Source organism: Lolium perenne, chromosome 7 (genome assembly GCF_019359855.2).
Source record: "Lolium perenne isolate Kyuss_39 chromosome 7, Kyuss_2.0, whole genome shotgun sequence".
In the NCBI taxonomy this organism is placed as follows: Eukaryota; Viridiplantae; Streptophyta; class Magnoliopsida; order Poales; family Poaceae; genus Lolium; species Lolium perenne.
The window spans coordinates 331,984,606-332,006,068 of NC_067250.2; the positions used below are offsets into that span (position 1 = coordinate 331,984,606).

General features: G+C 47.2%; 1 protein-coding gene across 1 annotated transcript; it reads right to left on the minus strand.

Annotated features, from left to right (window-relative positions):
• Positions 1-19,049: 19,049 nt before the first annotated feature.
• Positions 19,050-20,251, minus strand: LOC139834078 (uncharacterized). Its single transcript, XM_071824469.1, has 2 exons — positions 20,007-20,251; positions 19,050-19,512 (listed from the first exon to the last, which is right to left on the minus strand). Exons 1-2 carry the CDS (start codon positions 20,249-20,251, stop codon positions 19,050-19,052), a joined length of 708 nt encoding a protein of 235 aa, XP_071680570.1.
• Positions 20,252-21,463: the final 1,212 nt, after the last annotated feature.

A 21,463-nucleotide genomic window follows, 5' to 3' on the forward strand; every position in this document is an offset into this window, starting at 1 on the left:
CACAACAAAAGAAGGGAAGATTTTCCGGATCGGAGATATGGTCCGCAGCAAGTAGCCGCGGTGCAGGATAATTCCGGCGCCGGTGGAAGCCAGAGGCAAAAAACCGGATCGCAGCCATGGGCGGGTCCTAAAAAATAATGGGTTGAAAAGAAACCGTGGCAAAATGATGAGAAGTACACCATGGAATCCGCTATGGATCAGCCGTGCCGGTGGCACACACCAAATCCCGCAAGGCCTGCGAACCATTTGACAAAAGATTGCACTTGGACCAAAAGATTGATGGAAAGAGGCAAGATGAAAGATGCAAGGGACCAGGGTACCGGAAGACTACCACCACCACCCCCGCTTACCGGAGCAAATGCTCTACCAGTACAGCCTCAGCAGAACCGGCAGCAGCAACAACAAGTTCATCAGGTGGCACAAGGTATTAACCAAGCCCCACCACCGGCACCTTTAGGCCGGAATGTTTATCAGGACCCGGACATGTGCTGTGTTGTGTTCGTTACTGAGCCAACAGACAAGCAAAGCATGCATCGCCGTTCCATGGAAGTGAACGCAGTGATGCCGGCAGTTCCAAAATACATGCTGTGGTCAGATCAGGAAATTACATGGTCATTCAAGGATCACCCTAAAATAATGCCAAATCCGGGTGGCTACGCTCTCGTTGTGGACCCAATCATGCATGGGCCAACGACGCGTGTCAAGTTCAGCAAAGTGCTGATAGACAATGGGAGCAGCATAAATATCATGTACCGGCACACCATGCATACGCTTGGGATAACAGAAAACATGCTACAACCAACTCACACAACGTTCCACGGAATCGTTCCAGGATTGTCCTGTTCGCCCATGGGAAAAGTCCGGGTGGATGTATCGTTTGGAGGACGTGATAATTGCCGGGTCGAAAACCTTCTGTTTGAGGTGGTGGACCTAGACAGTCCTTACCATGCACTGCTGGGGAGACCGGCATTGGCGGCGTTCATGGCCTCAACTCATACGGCATATCTCAAGATGAAGATGCCGGCACCTCGTGGACCCTTGACTGTGGTGGGTAACTATAAGGTCTCGCTGGAAACCGCCTCCGCCGGATCAAATCTGGCAGAATCGCTGGTGATTGCAGAGGAAAAAAGAAGGATACAAACCGCGGTTGCGCTGGCTTAGTCCTCACAGTTGAGCTTAGCGGCAATGAGTGGCAACTTGGGCACACCGGCATTTAAGCCAACCAAGGAGACGAAGGACATCGTGCTGGACCCGGCATACCCTGAGCGTACCGTTCGTATCGGTGCTGGCCTGAGTGAGGCATAGGAAAGCGCTCTCGTCAACTTCCTCCGTGAGAATCGGAATATCTTTGCCTGGTCTACTGATGACTTGGTAGGTGTTCCGAGGGAGTTGGCTGAGCACTCTCTAAACGTCCGGAAGGATGCGAGGCCTGTGAGACAACCCTTATGCCGGTTCGCTGAAGACAGGAGGAAAATCATTGGAGAAGAGGTGACAAAGTTACTGGTTGCCGGTTTCATCGTGGAGGTACTGCATACCGAGTGGCTAGCCAATCCGGTGCTGGTCGAGAAGAAAAAAGAGGAAGACCCCAAAGCTCCAAAGGTGTGGCGCATGTGCATCGACTACACCAACTTGAACAAGGCTTGCCCGAAAGATCCTTTCCCCTTACCCCGGATTGATCAAGTGATCGATTCTACTGCTGGCTGTGAGCTGTTGTCTTTTCTGGATGCTTATTCTGGTTTCCATCAAATTCCCCTGAAAAAGGAAGATCAAATAAAAACTGCGTTCATTACCCCGCACGGGGCTTATTGCTATGTCACTATGCCTTTCGGTTTGCGCAACGCTGGTGCAACGTACCAGCGCTGTATGCAAAAGTGTTTGTTTGATCAAATTGGAAAAAATGTGCAAGTCTATGTGGACGATGTCGTGATAAAAACTAAGGTAAAAGAAACCTTGATCGACGATCTAAGGCAAACATTTGACAACTTGAGAAGGTTCCGGATGAAACTCAATCCGGCAAAATGCACTTTCAGTGTTCCTACCGGCAAACTGCTTGGCTTTCTCGTGTCAAGCCGCGGAATAGAGGTTAATCCGATAAAAATCCGGGCCATCAAAAGAATGATTATACCGCGAGATCTCAAAGATGTGCAAAAATTTACCGGAAGCTTAGCATCGCTAAGCGGGTTCATAAGCCGGTTGGGCGAAAAGGCTTTGCCGCTGTATGCTCTGATGAAAAAATCCGATACCTTTGTCTAGACCCCGCAGGCAGACGCTGCGTTCAAAGAGCTAAAGAAAATGCTAGCAACTGCACCGGTATTGGCTTCGCCTTTGGAAAGGGAACCCATGCTGTTGTACATAGCAGCAACGAACCGGGTCGTGAGTGTTGTGGTTGTAGTAGAAAGAGAAGAGGAAGGAAAAACTGTGCAAAGGCCGGTATACTACCTGAGCGAGGCGCTCTCCCTCTCAAAACAAAACTACCCTCACTTCCAGAAAATGACCTACGGCGTGTTCATGGCCGCTACAAAGCTTAAGCACTACTTTGAAGAACACCCCATAAAGGTGGTGAGCGAGGCACCCATTTCAGATATCATGTGCAACAAGGATGCTAGCGGCAGAATTGCTAAATGGGCAATTCAGCTATCGCCGTATGTACCGGTATATGAGAGAAGAGACGCCATAAAATCACAAGCCTTGGCTGATTTTCTGGTCGATTGGGCGGAGATGCAATACAAACCGCCGGAACAAAAAATAGAATACTGGAAGATGCACTTTGATGGATCCAAGCTCAAAGAGGGTCTAGGTGCCGGTGTAGTTCTTACTTCACCTAAGGGAGATCACCTCCGGTATGTTCTACAAGTGCACTTCAGGGCATCAAACAATGTCGCTGAGTATGAGGCTCTAATCCATGGGCTCAGGGTCGCAAAAGAAATCGACGCACACCGGATCATTTGCTACGGTGACTCAGATCTTGTGGTGCAACAATGTTCCAGAGATTGGGACGCAAAAGATGCCAACATGGCCTCATACCGGTTTCATGTGCAAAAGATTGCCGGATTCTTCGAGGGGTGTGAGTTCCACCATGTGCCGCGGGCGGAAAATGAAGCCGCGGATACGCTCTCTAAGTTGGGCTCCTCCAGGCAAGAAATTCCTCCCGGGGTAGCTTTGGCTCACCTAAGGGCGCCATCAATCAAACCGAGTCCGGAGTCTGAATCAATCTTTGTACCGAAGTCACACGTTGTGCCAATGGACATTGACGAAGGAAACCCGGGGACTGTTCCGGTAAACCCGGGGACTGCGGGATCCAAGCTGGAAGAAGCTATGCTGGTGGACAGTATGGAGGTGGACGTGCCGGTGTTTCTGGTTCGGGAAGCACCAACCTGGGTTGAACCTATTAAGGAATTCCTGATCAACGGCACCCTGCCGGTTGACGAAAATGAGTCGAGAAGGATCCAGAGGAGATCCAAGGCCTATACCATCATCAACAGAGAGGTGTACAAAAGAAGTGTTACCGGTGTCCTCCAAAGATGTGTCGAACTGGAAGAGGGAAAAGACATGCTGATGGAGATTCACCAAGGAGAATGTGGGCATCATGCCTCATCAAGGGCGCTGGTGGCAAAGGTGTTCTGGCACGGGTTCTACTGGCCCACTGCACTGGAAAATGCTGAGGATCTGGTACGAAAATGCAACGGGTGCCAGAGGTACGCCAAGCAAAACCATACCCCAGCATCCGGTCTGAAAACTATACCGTTAACTTGGCCATTTGCTGTTTGGTGCCTTGACATGGTTGGTCCATTCAAAACTGCAAGAGGAAAGATGACCCATATCCTAGTGATGGTGGATAAGTTCACCAAGTGGCTTGAGGTGAAACCTATCGCAAAATGTGATGGGCACACGGCGGTGAAATTCTTGAAAGATGTTATCTTGCGATATGGATACCCGCATAGCATTATCACTGACAATGGGACAAACTTTGCTCAAGGAGAGTTCAAACGATTCTGTGAGGATAACAACATCCGGTTGGATCTGTGTTCAGTGGCACACCCGCAAGGCAACGGTCAAGTGGAAAGAACCAATGCTTTGGTGCTTTCCGGTATCAAACCAAGACTCATTGAACCGCTTGAAAAAACACCGGGATGTTGGCTTGATGAGCTACCATCAGTGCTGTGGAGCATAAGGACAACACCGAATCGGTCTACCGGATACACTCCATTCTTCATGGTTTATGGGGCGGAAGCCGTGATACCAACCGATATCATTCATGATTCACCAAGGGTTCAGCTCTATACCGAAGAAGAGGTGAAAGAGGCCCAAGAAAATGATGTGGACTTGCTAGAGGAAGCAAGAGAGCTGGCTTTGGCAAGAACAGCCATATACCAACAGAACCTCTGGCGCTATCAATACTGTTCTTAGGCAAAGATAGCAACCAATCTTTAGCTCTTCCTCTTAAGGAGAAAGGAAACAATTTCAGTTTTATAATATCCCCATCTACATACTTATACTTTTGCATTTCACAAAGTTCAACAAAATTATTAAGATGGGCAGCAGCATCATCAGTACTAACACCAGAAAATTGCTCTCTCATAACAAGATTTAGTAAAGCAGGTTTAATTTCATAAAATTCTGCTGTAGTAGCAGGTGGAGCAATAGGTGTGCATATGAAATCATTATTATTGGTGCTAGTGAAATCACACAACTTAGTGTTCTCAGGAGTATTCATTTTAACAGTAGTAAATAAGTAAAGCAAAACTGAATTAAGTAAAGTAAATGCAAGTAACTAATTTTTTGTGTTTTTGATATAAAGAACGCAAACAAGACAGTAAATAAAGTAAAGCAAGTAACTAATTTTTTGTGTTTTTGATATAAAGAAAGCAAACAAGACAGAAAATAAAATAAAGTAAAGCAAGACAATAAACAAAGTAAAGAGATTGGATGTGAGAGACTCCCCTTGCAGCGTGTCTTGATCTCCCCGGCAACGGCGCCAGAAAAGTAGCTGTTGTTGACGCGGCAGGGATTGCAACGGTGCCAGAAAGTAGCTTCCTTGTGACGGTAAAGTACTCGTCCGTTGGGAACCCCAAGAGGAAGGTGTGATGCGTACAACAGCAAGTTTTCCCTCAGTAAGAAACCAAGGTTTATCGAACCAGTAGGAGTCAAGGAACACGTGAAGGTTGTTGGTGAAGGAGTGTAGTGCGGTGCAACACCAGGGATTCCGGCGCCAACGTGGAACCTGCACAACACAATCAAGATACTTTGCCCCAACTTAACAGTGAGGCTGTCAATCTCACCGGCTTGCTGAAAACAAAGGATTAATCGTATGGTGTGGAGAATGATGTTTGTTTGCAAAGAACAGCAGAGAACAATGATTGCAGTAGGTTGTATTTCAGATGTAAAAGAATGGACCGAGGTCCACAGTTCACTAGTGGTGTCTCTCCAATAAGCATGTTGGGTGAACAAATTACAGGTGGGCAATTGACAAATAGAGAGGGCATAACAATGCACATACATATCATGATGATTAATATGAGATTTACTTAGGGCATTACGACAAAGTACATAGACCGCTATCCAGCATGCATCTATGCCTAAAAAGTCCACCTTCGGGTTAGCATCCGCACCCCTTCCAGTATTAAGTTGCAAACAACAGACAATTGCATTAAGTATGGTGCGTAATGTAATCAACACAAATATCCTTAGACAAAGCATCGATGTTTTATCCCTAGTGGCAACACCACATCCACAACCTTAGAACTTTCTGTCACTGTCCCAGATTCAATGGAGGCATGAACCCACTATCGAGCATAAGTACTCCCTCTTGGAGTTACAAGTATCAACTTGGCCAGAGCCTTTACTAGCAACGGAGAGCATGCAAGATCATAAACAACACATATATGATAGATTGATAATCAACTTGACATAGTATTCCATATTCATCGGATCCCACCAAACACAACATGTAGCATTACAAATAGATGATCTTGATCATGATAGGCAGCTCACAAGATCTAAACATGATAGCACAAGAGGAGAAGACAACCATCTAGCTACTGCTATGGACCCATAGTCCAAGGATGAACTACTCACACATCAATCCGGAGGCGGGCATGATGATGTAGAGCCCTCCGGTGATGATTCCCCTCTCTGGCAGGGTGCCGGAGGTGATCTCCTGAATCCCCCGAGATGGGATTGGCGGCGACGGCATCTCTGGAACTTTTCTCATATCGTGGCTCTCGGTACTAGGGTTTTCGTGACGAAGGCTTTAAGTAGGCGGAAGGGCAGAGTCGGAGGAGGCACGGGGGCCCCACCCCATAGGCCGACGCGGGCCCCTCCTTGGCCGCGCCGCCCTGTGGGGTCGGCCCCTCGTGGCCCCACTTCGTATCCTCTTCGGTCTTCTGGAAGCTTCGTGGAAAAATAGGACCCTGGGCGTTTGTTTCGTCCAATTCCGAGAATATTTCCTGTGTAGGATTTCTGAAACCAAAAATAGCAGAAAACAGGAACTGGCGCTTCGGCATCTTGTTAATAGGTTAGTACCGGAAAATGCATAAAAATGATATAAAGTGTATATAAAACATGTGAGTATTGTCATAAAACTAGCATGGAACATAAGAAATTATAGATACGTTTGAGACGTATCAATGTGCTGTAAGGAGTTCTTTTTTGTACCTTATTTGCTATGAATAAAAGATGCCGGCACGTCGAATGAATCTCGGGGACTGCCTCTACCGGAATTGCATGCAATGTGTTTATTTTTTTAGTATACCGGTTTGGTTGTTGGACGTTTTCTCTTTCCGGTTTAGTAACGTGTTAAACCTACCTGAGTCTTCGACTTTGCTGCTGTCCGAAACCCGGCTTCATGGCAAGCAAGATAAACCGGAAGGATCTCAGCACGTGAAACACTTAAAGAGAAGTTGAAAACAAGCAATCCGAAGAAAGCTTGACTAACCCCGGTTATACCAGTTTTTTGTGAAAAATTTCAAATTATTTCTAAGTTCAAGAAAGTGCTTACTTGGGAAAGGAACTTTGTGTCTCATACACCAAAAAACCCAGAGAGGTAGGCAGAGCCAAAGCAAAAGAACCAAGCGTGCATCAGATTGGATGCGGAAACAATTCCGGAATCTTCACAGTGCAAGATCAAAGCAAACAGTAAAGGCAAAATGCTAAAGTAGCATACAAACATAACTTAATAAGTTGCCGGTGTATCATAGAAGATACCGGCAACATGAGTTGTAGCACAACCAAAAGAGATTTAGTTTTATCTTACATCAAATACCCCGGCATACCGGGGTAGAATTTAACAGATTGTTCTGAGGCGACAGGTGTGAGACACATAGTGAGAATGTTTAAGCAACAGGAGGCTGGGGGCCAGCTTCAGGAGCTTCCGGAGCTTGCTCTGGAGGGGCATCGCCTTCTTCAGCATCCTCCTCCTCATCCTCACCGGAACCTTCTACCTCGTCGTCAGTGACTTCGTCCTTGACGTCGGCAGGAGGAGGGATGAAGGTGCTGGTGCTGGCAAACTGGGCCACCCGGTACGCGCGGTCCTGGCGCTTGGCGGTTAAGGCGGGATTCGTGTCGGTTGGTGCATCGCCACGCAAGCTGTGGAGGGCGTCGAGGTCCAGTTCCTCGTACCAAGAACAGGCAACGCGAAGCGCTGCATCCACTCCGGCACGGGCCGATGAGCATTTCCACTCTCGGAACCTTCTTCCGGCGTCCCTCAGGCGATCAGAGAGGAGCGTCAGGTTTGCTGGAACCGCTTCCCCGGGCCACAGGACCTTGAAAATTTGCATGGCCCTCTCAGGCAGCTCAACCAGATGCCGGTCCACAGCTCTCATGTGAGAAATCCGGGCGGCCAACGCCAAAAAATGATCGTAAGGGTCCCAGGGCGCATCTGGGTTGCTAAGAGCTTGCTCAACCCTGCGCTCTGTTACCCTCTTTTGCGCAAAAGGCTGGGAATCCAGGAAGAGCTCTGCAAGGAAAGAAAAAGAAGAAAAAAGGAACCGGTATAAGGACATACCGCCATGAAGTATAAGCTTATAAGCAAAAAGAAAAGAAAAAAGACTTACTGAGGGCTAGTGTATCGGCCTGAATGACCAACCGGTCATATTCAGCCTGGTCCGTTGTGAGGGTGGCGTTCCGGTCCTGCGCCTCCTTCCGCAGCCGGGACTCCTCCTCCAGCTCCTTCCGCAGTTGAGCGCTGGCGTCGGAGAACTCCTTCAGCGACTCGTCCAGCTTGGCTTCAGCGGCAGCTTGTGCGTCCTTGAGCTCCTGCGCGTGCCGGAGTTCAGCTTGCATAAGCTTATCCTTCAGCTCAGCGGAGACCTTCTCCTGAGCGTCCAGGGCCTTGCGGTGCTCGAGGACGAGCTGATCCTTTTCATCTGTAATCCGGAAGAAGAAACAATTAACGGAAAGAAACCGGTAGATTCAAGAGATGCAAGATAAACGAAAAAGAAAATGGTACCTTTGAGCCGAGAAAGCTGGGCGGAGAGGTCCTCAAAAGAGACTTCCGGAAGCGCCGCTGTGTAAAGAGCTTATGAATATAGATTGAAAAAAGCAACCGGTACAGGAAGAGCCAGAGGCAGAAAGACAAACCTTGGCACTTGCTATGGGCCTCGGCAAGGAACCGGTGCTCCCACAGAAGCTCCTCAAAGAGTTGCTTCCGGGTGTCTAAGGTGCCCTGTTCAAGTTAAAAGATTTCGGTAAGGCTATGCCGGCATTTTGTTGCAAGCAAAGTTTCGCGCTAAGAACTGTGTTCTCAACCCAAAACTCGGGGACTGGGAGGATATACATATAAACTGGAAGATTGACAACCGGCATAGGTTTGAAAGATGAAAGTTTAAAGTGTGCGGCTTACCACCACGTTGCCGCTGGCATCGTGCCAAGCGGTGTCAAACTCCTTGACGGCGTGCTTGAGCCGGCTCAGGTGCTGCGCCGTGCTCCGCGGGCCGGAAGGGTCGACGACCGGAAGCTTATCCTTGCCCAGGCCGCGGGTCGCTAGAGACAAATCCGCTCGGTTCCATTTCTCGGCATACTCCAGCAGCGGGCCCAGGTTGACCTCGCCGCGGTTGAGCTCAGTGATCTGGCCCAGCTGAGCTGAAGCCTTTTCACTGGCCGCAACAGCGGCGCGGCCGGCGTGCAGCACTAGTGACTACGAGCCGGAAGAGGGGGAGGTCGCCGCAGTGACCACCGCAGCAAGTTGCTGAGCGGTAACCTTGGCGGCTGCTGGTTTGCCGGCAGGAGCTGCCGGAGGAGATGATGGTGCGTCCTTGGTGGGCGCAGAAGCATCCGGTGTTTCCGTAGCTGGGGCAGAGGTTGCCGGCGTGGAAGGTTCCGGCACGATCTTGGAGGGGGAGGCAGTGGCCTTCTTCTTCTTCTTCTTGGGAACGGGAGGAACCAGAGGTTCCGCCCGCCCGGTATCTTCGCTACCGGCGCAAATGTTGCTGGCGCCGGTGTCTTCCGCTTCTGGAGGGGAAGAGGTATCCTCCTCCGCGCGGTGATGAGAAGTTTCAGGGGCCGCGCGCCCCGCACTTGTTTTGCCTCCCTGAGAGGAGGCTGGAGATTTGCCGGCACCAGATGGTTCCGGACTTGCGTGAGGAGGAGAGGTCCTGGCGGCATCCTCGGAGGCTTCCGGCCTCATGCCCGATGCACTCCTGGAGAGGCTCAGAGGAGGCCTGAGAAAGAAAAAGAAAGAGAAAGTTAGAAAAAGCCATGGGATAAGAAAAACCTCAGGCAAAGGATAAGAAGTATGAAAAACCGGAAGCTTACCCAGTAGCGACCGGCATCTTGTACCGGCGCTTCTTGGTATAGGGCTTGCCGCCGCCATCCTTCTTGGAGCGCTTGGCGGGGGGATCTTCGCTGGGGCCGGCCTCGGAGGCCGGAGTTTTATTCTTGTGGCCCCGGGAGGCCAAGTTGTCCAGGAACTCCTGGCCAACCTCGGCCTGCAGAGGTGCAGCATGCTCTACCACCTCGGGGTTCGTGCCGGCAGGGCGCCGGCCTACAAGAAATAGTTGGTAAGGAAACCGGTGAACAAAATTCATCAGTTGTGGCAACCTTACCGTCACAACCGGAATCGTTTGCCGGATAAGAAGTTAGGAAGTTACCGGGAAGCTTGGTGTGCGTCGGGCCCATTGTGTGTTTCCCCTTCAGATAGGGGTCCGGATCACAATCGTCCTGGAAGCGCCGGTCGGGGGCGTAAGAAGCAAGCTCCTCCTTACGGATCCGGCGGAAGTTCTGCAACACAAAAAACAAGTCAGTATGAGAAATAAACCACAAGTCTTCCGGTACAAGATCTTCCGGAGATCCCGAGGCCTTACTTGGCGCGGAGGAGAGTTGCTGCGGCTATAAGGAGCTAGACCAAATTTTCCGCTGGGCCTCAAAGTATTTTGGCAGATCTGCCTGGCCTTAAGGACCAAATCAGAGGCGCTCAGCCGGTGAGTAGTAATCCGGGTGGGATCCATCCGGCCCGACATTTGGCAGATTTTGTGAGTGCGGCGCTGAAGGGGCAGCACCCGGCGCGACAGGAAGGCCATGACCAGATCATCCGCGGAGAGATTGGTCTCCTCCTTGTTCTTCTCAACGAAAAGGCCGATCCGGATGGACTCCTTATCGTCCTTAGGATTGTGGAGCCAGTTCTTCATGCTGGGTGGCCCGGGAACATATTCCGGAAGGTTGATGAAGTCTTCCGGTCCACCGTTCCGGACATAGAAGAAGGACTTCTGCCAGGTCCGGACAGATTCCAGACCAGAGAGTTTGAAGAAGGGGCTCCCTTGACGGGGCGAGAGAATGCACCCGCCGCACCGGACGAACGGTTTGGGGGGCGGAAGATTCTTATCCTGGATAGAATTCTTCCGGAGATAATAGAAAAAAGAGAAATTATCCACTGAGGGGGTCATGCCGACATACCCCTCCATGAAAGTGGCGAAGGAAGAAAGAAAAAATATGGAGTTGCCCGGAAGGTGGTGGGGCTGGAGCTCATAGAAATCAAGAAAGCTCCGGAAAAAATCTGATGCCGGAAGGCCTAATCCGCGCTCAAAATGGGCAGAAAAAACCACACGTTCACCTGGCTCAGGCTCAGGATGGCGCTCCTCACCAGGGATGCGGCACCAGACTTCTTCCGGTATCCTCCGGGAGCGGTAGAGCCAGTCAATTTCGGCATGGGTCACATCAGAGCCCATCCAGGCCCCGCGCGTATAAGAATCCAAATTTATGCCGGCGCCCTGGCTCGAGCTGCCGGCTTCTCCCTGGTTGCCGGTAGCTTGAGTGGAGCTACCGGTACCTGCTTCACTTTGGGCGAGCTCCGCCTCGAGCCCGTCAGAAGCGCGGTCAATTGAGATCTCCTCCCCGGAAGAAGCGGTGGGGGTCTCGCTGTGATGACTGCCGGCAGAGGAATCCGAAAGATATTCTCCGGAAGACATACTGGTCTAAGAAACTCGAATCTACCTACAACCATTTTCTCCGGATCTACTCGCTTGCGAAGATCTACGAGTAAGAGAAAAAAGAAAAGAAAAGAGGAAATAAATATCCTATCGGCCCAAGAACAATGTGGTGAAGGAAAGAACCACTGTGTCCGTGAGACTAACCTGACGGCGGCGGCGGACGAAGAAGGCGACGCTCCTCCGGAACTCAGCGAGCTAGGGGCTGATGGCGGCGAACGGAGAAGAGGAAGAAGGAGTGGCCGAGCGGCGCTCTAGGCAAAAACGGCGGAGAGGCTACGGTGAGTCTCGGCGGGGCAGAGCCCTGCGGAGCTTCTTCTTGAGTTTCGTCGGAGGGATGAACCTTGGCGGCGAATGGCGGCGAGAGGAGCGCAAAGGGCAAGGGCTCTGAGTGCTTGAGAAGTGGAGAATGCGAGGAAGGAGAAGAAGTGGGAACCGCCACGCCCTTAAGTAGGGAGGGCGTTCGTGGGCCAAAAACCGCTGGGCCCGTGGCGCCTCGCTTAGTGGGCTGCCACGTGGCGCGGAGCTACACGCGTGAAAAATGAGATGCCACAGGGAGGCCACACGGATCCGGAATGGCAGTGAGGATCCGGTGCGGCACATTGAATTCGAGCGCAGAAGCCGAAGGGAAGTGACCCCTAACGTTGTGGCGTCAGGCGCAGTGCGCATGTCTCTGACAGGCACTGTTTCCGAGATATTCTTGACTTCATCGAGGAGAGTTTAATGACATAGCTACCAGAAAAGATCGGTATGGTGAGATGGGTTCGGCAGAGACGCCGGAAGGTTTGAACCGGATTCCGGAAGAGTTAAACTGGTACGTTAAGAAATGGGAACCTGGCATGGTCCGTCGGATAGGATCCGCCGGACTATACCAGCTTCAGGGACTAATGTTGGGGGGATGACCCCCGGTATGCCAAAGGCATGCCGGACTTGGCCGGATTAGGCTGTTGAGGTACCGGTTTAACGGTTATTCCGGATAACAAAGATAAGCTTATAGCTAAGTGAATCTGTGCCGGTATCCCAGAAGGGGTATACCGGAATAGACTAAGAAGGTACCGGAGTACCGGTACAAGCTACACTGTAGCACGTCGGCAAGCTGGTCAAAGATTCTCCCAAGAGCTAGAGGACAAGGATGAGCGAAGCACTTCAGCTTTAATCGAAGCTCTGAGGCCAAAGCAGAAGATGACGTAAAAGCTACCGAAAGAGGTCACCGTTCCTGATTAAAGGTCTACCGGCGTCACCCGCTGCCAAAGAGGCTTTGTAAAGTAGTTTGTCTAGTCAAAGATGCCATTAGGGTTTCCTAGGGTTTCTTCCCTTGTAAGCTACCCTCTCCCCTATATAAGGAGAGGGAGCACACCCTTGCGCAGGGTAATTGGTGGCTAAGACCCGAACTGAATAGAGAGATCCAAAGTTGAACTTGTTCTTCTGTTCTTCTTCTTCAACCTCTGGCCACGGCCAAGTTCTTCAAGAAAGCATCCGGTATTCCATCTGGAATCCATCCCAACCTTACCAAAACCCTCCCCCGAATCCTCTAGCGCACATTCGGCCCCAATTCAAGCCATCCCATGGCATCTGTCTGTTCACCACGATGACACTGCCGCCCTCACTACCGACGGATCTGCTTCACCGCCGACCTCATCCACAGCATAGCAATCAACGCCTTTCCTGTCGACGCACCGGATCCTCTCCAACGGAACCGGGTCTACTTCACCGCGGCCCCCCCCTCCACAGAAGCCGATCTATTCCACCGACTACCTCGGCACAGCGGCTGGATCAACTTCACCGAATCCCTTGCCAGCCAACCAGATCTGCTTCACTAATGCCCGCTTCTCCTAAAACAGGGTTGATTCATCGTCTCCCGCATTCGCCGCCACTGGAATGCAAGCTGCCGCCCCCGTCCACCCCACCGCAGCTTGGTAAGTACTCTGGCCCGTTAGATCGCGGTGTTTCTTTAGCCATGTTTTGTATAGTTATTTGCAGATCTCATATGCCATTAACTTTCTTGATGTGTTGCTTCGCATGAAGTTCGTTTAAATATTGTACAGTACAAAAGCATTATCCGATCGCTACCATCCTATTCATTCTACTAACACCTGTGTGCATCCACATATTTATAGCCTTATACCCATTCATTTGTTGCCAGCTATTTTTTTACTGCATGCTATTGTCGCATTGCTTTTATAGTCATGCTATGGGCATTTCCAATCTGGTTGTTCTTATACCACGTCATTAGCTCACCGCTAGCCGCTAGCTGTTTTCTCCTGCCTGCTATTCTCATACTGCTTTTATAATCATGCTATGTGTATTTCCAATCTGCTTGCTCTTATACCTCGTCATTAGCTTATAGCTATTTTTTTCCATGAATGCTCTTGTCGCACAGCTTGTATAGTTATTGTTGCGTGCACGTCTGGTCTTTGTATTATCGTAGACTAACTTGTCAATGTTATTTTTCCTAGGGATTGATCATGCGAACCGCTTATTAGAACATCCAACATCAACAGCGGGGACGCTAGGGAAGGTAGGAATCTGAGTTCTTGGTTGGTAATTTTGGCAGTTTACTTCCGTTATTATCTATAACCTACATGCATTGTTCCTTATGCAAGAGATTAACACTTAGAACCCTACCATAGCAATGCCATTCACGCTTTACTATGTTTCTGCCTATTTGATATGCTTGTCTTGGAGAAACTGCGAAGGTGATTTGAACCTGACATCTGGTCATTCTTAATGCCAGTTTACTTTATGTGGAAAACCTTGGCATTACAATTATATTCATTCCCTACTCTAAATCTGAATATCTGAAATTCTTATCTCATGCAAAGCAACATCTAGTTGGTTTTAATCTGATATCTGGTAAATATTAGCTTATTCATTTGGCAGCTCAAGTTTTTTGTTATTTGAAACCAGCTGACTTGGTCTTAAATGTGATATCTAAACACAGATTAAGGACAATGGAGCAGGAGGATTATCATTTCACCTGATGGCTGAACCTAAAATGATAGGCATGTCGACCATGACTAGTGCACGCAAGAGAAGGACCTGCAGCGAGCCAGTATGTGTTTAGTACATGTATCATATCTTATCTTGTGCTTATTTCTGCTATACGCTGTTATCTGATCTCTACATTGCATAATACATGTTTGAATAGTTAATTGTTGTAACTATGTTTGAAATATTACCAGAATGCAGTTGTAATGAAGCAGTCATCATTAGAAGATAGTCGCCAAAAAAGGATCTGTAGCGACCCTGTGCAACATTATGATGTAAGTCTGTGCTTAGTACAAGTTCCATACATTGTCTTGTGCTTATTTATGCAACTTGTTATTATCTTATATCTACATTGCATAATACATGTTTGAATAGTTCACTATTGTAACTATGTTTGCAATATTACTAGAATGCAGTTGTAATGAAGAAGTCCTTGGTAGAAGATAGAGGACAAAAAAGGTTCCGTGGTGAGCCTATGCAACGATATAATATAAGTCTGTGCTTAGTACTTGTGACTATCTCATATCGACAATGCTTAATACATGTTTGCATAGTTCATCGTTTTAACTCTTTTTGCATTATTATCAGAATGCAGTTGTGATGAAGCAATCTTCATTAGAAGAGAGGCCCACAAAAAGTTCTGATCTTTCTTCTGATGCATCCTCTCATAGCCGTCAACCTAGACCATTCCTTTCATCAGACAGTAAATATCAGCGTGTTATTGATGATGCTAATAGAAGCCCTCCATGATTATATGTAATTTTTTTATTTGGGCACATGAATTGCCTTGTAATTTTCCTAATTATTTTATTTGTATATGTAATTGTGTATATCATTGATATCAGATTTTAGGCCCATGAAATTTAATGGGCCTTCTCATAAGCCTAACTTTGCTGGCCTGGAATGCAAGTTGACTAGTCAAACGACTAGGGCCCTACTACTTAGTGGGCTGGCCCACTTAATGTAGTGTGGGACCCACTTTTATTTTGGGCCAGCCCACTTACTTATTGGGCTAGCCCAATTGCTTTAAGGTGGACCCCACGCACTAACTGGGCTGGCCCGGTAACAGGTAAGTGGACCCACATGCTTACTGGGCCAGCCCACTTGCTTTATGGTGGACCCCACTTACTAACTGGGCCGGCCTGCTAACATGAAAGTGGGCCCCACCTGCTTATTGGGTCGGCCCACTAACCTATTGGGCCAGCCCACTTGCTTTATGGTGGACCCACTTACTAACTGGGCTAGCCCGTTAACATGAAAGTGGGCCCCACCTGCTTATTGGGCCGACCCACTAACCTGTTGGGCCAGCCCACTTGCTCTATGGTGGACCCCACTTACTAAATGGGCTGGCCCGATAACAGGAAAGTGGGACCTACACGCTAATTGGGCCGGCCCACTTACTTTGTGGGCCAGCCCACTTGCTCTATGGTGGACCCCACTTACTAAATGGGCCAACCCGATAACAGGAAAGAGGGACCCACACGCTAATTGGGCCGGCCCACTAACTTCTTGGGCCAGCCCACTTGCTTTATTATGGACCCCACTTATTAAATGGGCCTGCCCGATAACAGGAAAGTGGGCCCCCTTGATTAGTGGGCCGACCCGTTTGACTGTTGACCGATCAAACGAAGGCATTCGGCCCGGCCCACGTGCTTAGTGGGCCGGCCCGTTTAAGTTTTGACCAGTCAACCTTAGAGGTTAGGCCTGGCCCACGTAACTAATGGACCAGCCCAGCTATATAGTTGAACGGTCAAACTAAGTCAGCTGGCCCAACCCGCAAACTAAATGGGCCGGCCCGCTTAAGGCGTGGCAGGCCTTGTGTGGGCCTACCATCTACCACGGGGTTTCAGCCGGTTAACGGCGTTAACTGACAGTTAATGGCGTCTGCCACGTGTCAGTTTGCATGACGTCAGCAGTCAACGGGCTCCCGAAAACACTTCTGCAACGGTTCGATTTTCCGTGGCGGAAGGGTGCCCGAACGCGACGAACCAAAAAAAAAAACGTGGTAGGACTTTGTCTGACGCAGTTTGGACCACAGAACCCATATCGTCGGGTTAGGCCCATAGGCGACGAAAAAGGGGCCATACCTGACGAAAATTGGATGTTGAGTATCAGAACTTTTCTTGTAGTGTACCCTGGATATGCCACATTATCTGGCAGAAGCACGAAAGGGTATTACGCATGTGCACATTGTGATGAAAATCCTTGCTTTGAGAAACTAACCAACAAAATTGGTTATGTTGGCCATCATCGATTCCTTCGCAAAGATCATCCTTACAGAAAGAGTAGAGTTTTCAATGGTAACATAGAGGATAGAGATCCACCAAGAAAATTCACACAAGAAGAAGTATTCCAGAAGATAGACATAGTTAAGGATACAGAACCTGGCAAAAACCCTGCTCGTAGGAAGCGAAAATGTACAGTGGAAGGTGAACCAAACTGGCACCTCAAGGTTAGCTTCTTTGATCTACCATATTGGTCAAAACAGAAATTTGTGCACAACCTAGATGTGATGCACATTGAGAAGAATATATGATACAGTATCCTTGGTACCCTTCTTGAACTAGAGGGAAAGAGTAAGGACACACATAATGCTAGAGTGGATCTTGAGACATTCAAAATAAGGAGAAAATATTGGATAGAGCCTGTGGGAAGTAGATATGCCAAGCCACATGCACCATGGACACTTACTAAAGAAAAGAAAAGAAAGTTGTGCAGGTATCTTGCCAATACTAGGTTCCCTGATGGATTTGCTGCAAACCTATCAAGATGTGTGGATGTGGATGGTGGTAAAGTACACAGTTTGAAGACACATGATTGACATATACTGTTGCAGCGTGTGTTGCCAGCTGGTCTTAAAGGTGTTGCACCACGTGAAATGTATGAGGCAGTAGCAGAACTGGGAAGATTTTTTAGAGAGTTGTGTTGCAAAACACTGAGAGTTGATTTGCTTGAAAGAATGAAGGTTGAAATTGTTTTAATTCTTTGCAAGCTTGAGAAGTTATTCCCCCCTGCTTTTTTTGATGTCATGGTCCACTTAGCAATTCATCTACCTGGTGAGACAATTCAAAGGGGCCCTGTTCACTATCGATGGATGTATCCTATTGAGAGAAGACTAGGGTACCTGAAGAAAACAGTGCGCAACAAATCTAGGCCAGAAGGTTCAATTGCCGAGGGATATATTGTTGATGAGTGTTTGTCATTTTGCTCAATATATTTAGATGATCACATTGAAACGAGGTTCAACGGAGCTGAAAGAAACCAAGATGATCGTCGAATAGTTGGACCACATGAGTTTGGTATCTTTTCTGACGGGGCTAAATGCTTGGGGAAATCATCTTTGATGCATTTTGAGAAAGAATTCGACACCATGGTTTGGTATGTTCTATCTAATTGTGATGAGGCTCAGAGCTATATAGAGTAAGCTTCATTTATCTAATTCAATCTTTATTCACACTTTTGCATTATACTGATTGGTATGACTAATACTTATGTATTTCATTTATAGTGATTTCCGTGATGAATTAAGGAGAAAGGGGGTAAATAACCTGGAGAAGGCGGTTTAGAAAGAATTCCCAGGCTGGTTCAAAAACCATGTGAGTAATATGGAAAATGCACCAGAAGATTTGCGCTCACTAGCAAATGGGCCAGAATCAAGGGTAGTAGTACATTCAATCTGCAATGTTAATGGTGTAAGATTCCGAACAGTAGCTCGTGAGAAGCATCTAAGCAGTCAAAACTCAGGAGTCATGACTACGGCATCTATAGGTGACAATGAACAAGAAATGGAATACTATGGTGTTCTCACTGAAGTTCTTGAGTTGCGTTACATGGCGAATGATCATGGAGATAGATCAGTATTTCTTTTTCGCTGTATTTGGTTTGACCTTGCAAGCAGGACTTCGAAGATGAAGGATGATGGATTCTTCAAAAGCGTGAACACTGCAGTTTTATGGTGTAAGCATGCCCCTTTCATTTTGGCTAGTCAAGCTAAGACATGCTTCTACTTGGATGACACTGAATTTGGGGAACCTTTGATGGTGGCTCAACTCTTCAAAGATAGAAATGTGTACGATGTTCCAGAAAAAGATGCACAAGGGAGCAGCAATGCTTACCAGGAAGACAGTTTTTCAGAAGATTTCATTGTCCATCAATCTGAGAACAATGATGATGAAGCTGAATTTGAAGATCAAGAGGTTGTTTCATCTGATGAAGTGGTACATGTGGATGCTCATATTGTTCATGAAATATTACAAGGAAGAAACCATGAAGTAATAGACAGTAGTGATGATGAACAACAGGTTGACAAAGCAGCTAATGAGGATGCAGGAAGTGAAGATTTTGACAGTGATGATGACCAGTAGTCCATGTAGTTTTGAAACCTAGATTGTACTTTTCTTTTGCATGAACTTCACAACTTTATCAGTACAATTCAGCACATCATAGTTAAGAACATGCAGGTGACATATATAACTTGATCCAAACTTACATTACCAACACTAATTTGTTCTGCTCACATAGTAATACTAGCAGGTCCACAAAAGTAAGATCATAAACACACATATTTGTCTTCACGCTCACTGAACTATAATTACAAAATAATTGTCCTATCATTCCTATAAACCATGTACCTGATAAGTTAGATCAGTTGTCATGACCACGGCGACGCTTGCGCTCATTGTTGTCCCAACTTGGGATGAGTGGCCTCTGGGGATGCAGTCCCTGGTTCACTATAGTCACAATGCAGGCGAGTTCATAGGTGACATAACCATCAATGGAAGCATACTCCAGGTTCATATCGGATAGAGGCTTCCATTCCCAGTAATTATGGCCTTCAAATTTGTCGTAGTCCGTCACAAACTTCTCCTTCATGCCGGCGTACTTGGGGTGGATGAGCTCGGAAGCCATAGTAGCCATGCTAGCCATGCCAGCCCTGTTACCATAACCTAGTATTTTCAACATATCCTGGAGGTCCAGATGCTTTCCAGGTGGAATATAAAGCCATTGTTTGTAAAGCAACTTGTGGTCAGTCCTTATGTCCACACCTACAAATGTGACATCCTTATTCTTCAGGAATTTCCTTAGCGGGTATATATTGTCCTCGCACCTACATTGCAAAAATTACAATAAGATTGTTTACAATATTGTGCAGTAAGAATTAGCAATATGGAACTCATAGGTTCATGAAAAAGCAAGCCGGGCTTGCAACATTTAAAGATCAAGAGGTGGAGCATGTTTTAGTTCGAAGTGTTACATATTATGCAGAGATAAAAAATACATGTAATGGCCACGCAGGAACACTCTCTACTGCTAGAGATGCAGGCATAAAATCAGTAATAATATTAAATTAGTGACAGTGATAAGATCAATTGCAGATATGGTCAGATTCGTTAACAGATTTCGTACCAAATCGGATGAATGTGTATACGTACTACCAAATAGACTGAATCTGTACTAATATATAGTACGAAATCGGCTTATTCTATAGAAGTAGAACCAAATCAGCAAGATATGGAAGACCTAAGAACAGTCGAATCTCTAGAATACATAACTGATCAAGTGGAAGACGAGAACGTGCTCCCTCAAAGCTATCTGCATGACCGCAATTTTTCCTTCCGGAAGTTGTACTCAAGGTCGAGGCCGACAAACCGGTACCTCTCTTCCTTGAGCCACTCCAGGTACATGTCGAGGATGCTTTCGACGGTGCTCATCTCGTTCGTGTACACAGCCTGGATCGTAGTGTTGCCATGCGCACGGAACTGGTGAACCTCTGTGGTCCGCTTGCCATCGTCCTTCTCTCGGAAGACTGGCTCGAAGTTGTCGGTGGATGATGCTGCCCCTCCCATGGTGTGTCAGCAATGGTGGAGAGAGACGAGGAAGAGGAGAAGGCGACAAGCGCTCTTCGGAACTGCTGCCTGACAAAGCGGAACTACCAAGAGAACTAAGTGGGGATGAGAATAGCGGGTTTTTTACAGTCCTTCCACGTGTGAACAGAGTCTCTGGTGAGGAAGACCAGATGGCAACTCGACGTGGATTCATTTTTTCCAAGTTTATTAATTTTTCCTTGTGCATTGAAACCAGGTGTACTGACTCCTATCTACCCTACATTAATCCAGGGTTGTAAGTACCGGCCCAACCGTGCATTTCATTATTTGTTTTTCTATTTAGTACAAGTATAGTAGTAATTAATGAACTCCCACATTAGTTGTACACCAGTATAACTGCACACATTAAATAAGTTAAGTGAAACTTTCAAACGATAATTTCATAGCACAACATCACACCTCAATGTCTTACAACCGATAACCCATCTTGTAATGGTGCACAAATAAAAGTCTTCAACGCAAATATGAAATTATTCAGGACAAATAAAATTTCCCTAAAACTACTCAACTTCAATATCTGGAATGTGGAAAACAAACAGATAGGTGCCATGATCGCCAAGGTACAGCATCATGAGCACCTTGTGTCCAATTTCCAACTTAGCTTCATGCGCCATGAACTTGTCCCATCTATTAATGCAGACACGTCCATCATTTTTCATCAGGAGAAGTGTTGTACGTCGATGTCATCCTTGTGCCAAAATTACCAATAAGCGTAATACCACCACTAAGTGACATGTCTAGGGGAAGTATACGACGAGGCAGTTTCTGTTGGAATTTTTTTTAGACTTCACATAAAAAATAAAAAATTATATTAAAGAATAATTAATCAGTACTTACCACAAAATTCTTGTTTAAGTTGGACCAATTCAACTTATGCTGCAGTCCATAAGCTCTTCTAAGATTGTAATCTCCTGCATCATTATGTTCTACATAAACTTCAAGCTTGTTCACCTTCGTAATGACCGTTTCCATCATTTTCCAATTAACATCGGTTCCAACAGTTGCAATGAGGTTATCAACTATTAGTCTCTCTCGAGCACCCAAATTATAGTATGCTACAAATGAAATGTGGTGCACAAATTAAATTATGCATACATCATTTGGCACATTAAATTAAATCAACAAGTATATATTTATGAAACGTATAATGGAATTAATTAAGAGATAGATATA

What these genes read in the sequence shown, in the direction of transcription:
- LOC139834078 (XM_071824469.1), bottom strand. Translation starts at nt 20,251, where the DNA reads ATGGGAGGGGCAGCATCATCCACCGACAACTTCGAGCCAGTCTTCCGA. An exon ending in TTCCGGAAGGAAAAATTGCG is followed by an intron (nt 19,513 to 20,006) that starts GTCATGCAGATA and finishes TTTGCAATGTAG; the next exon opens with GTGCGAGGACAATATATACC.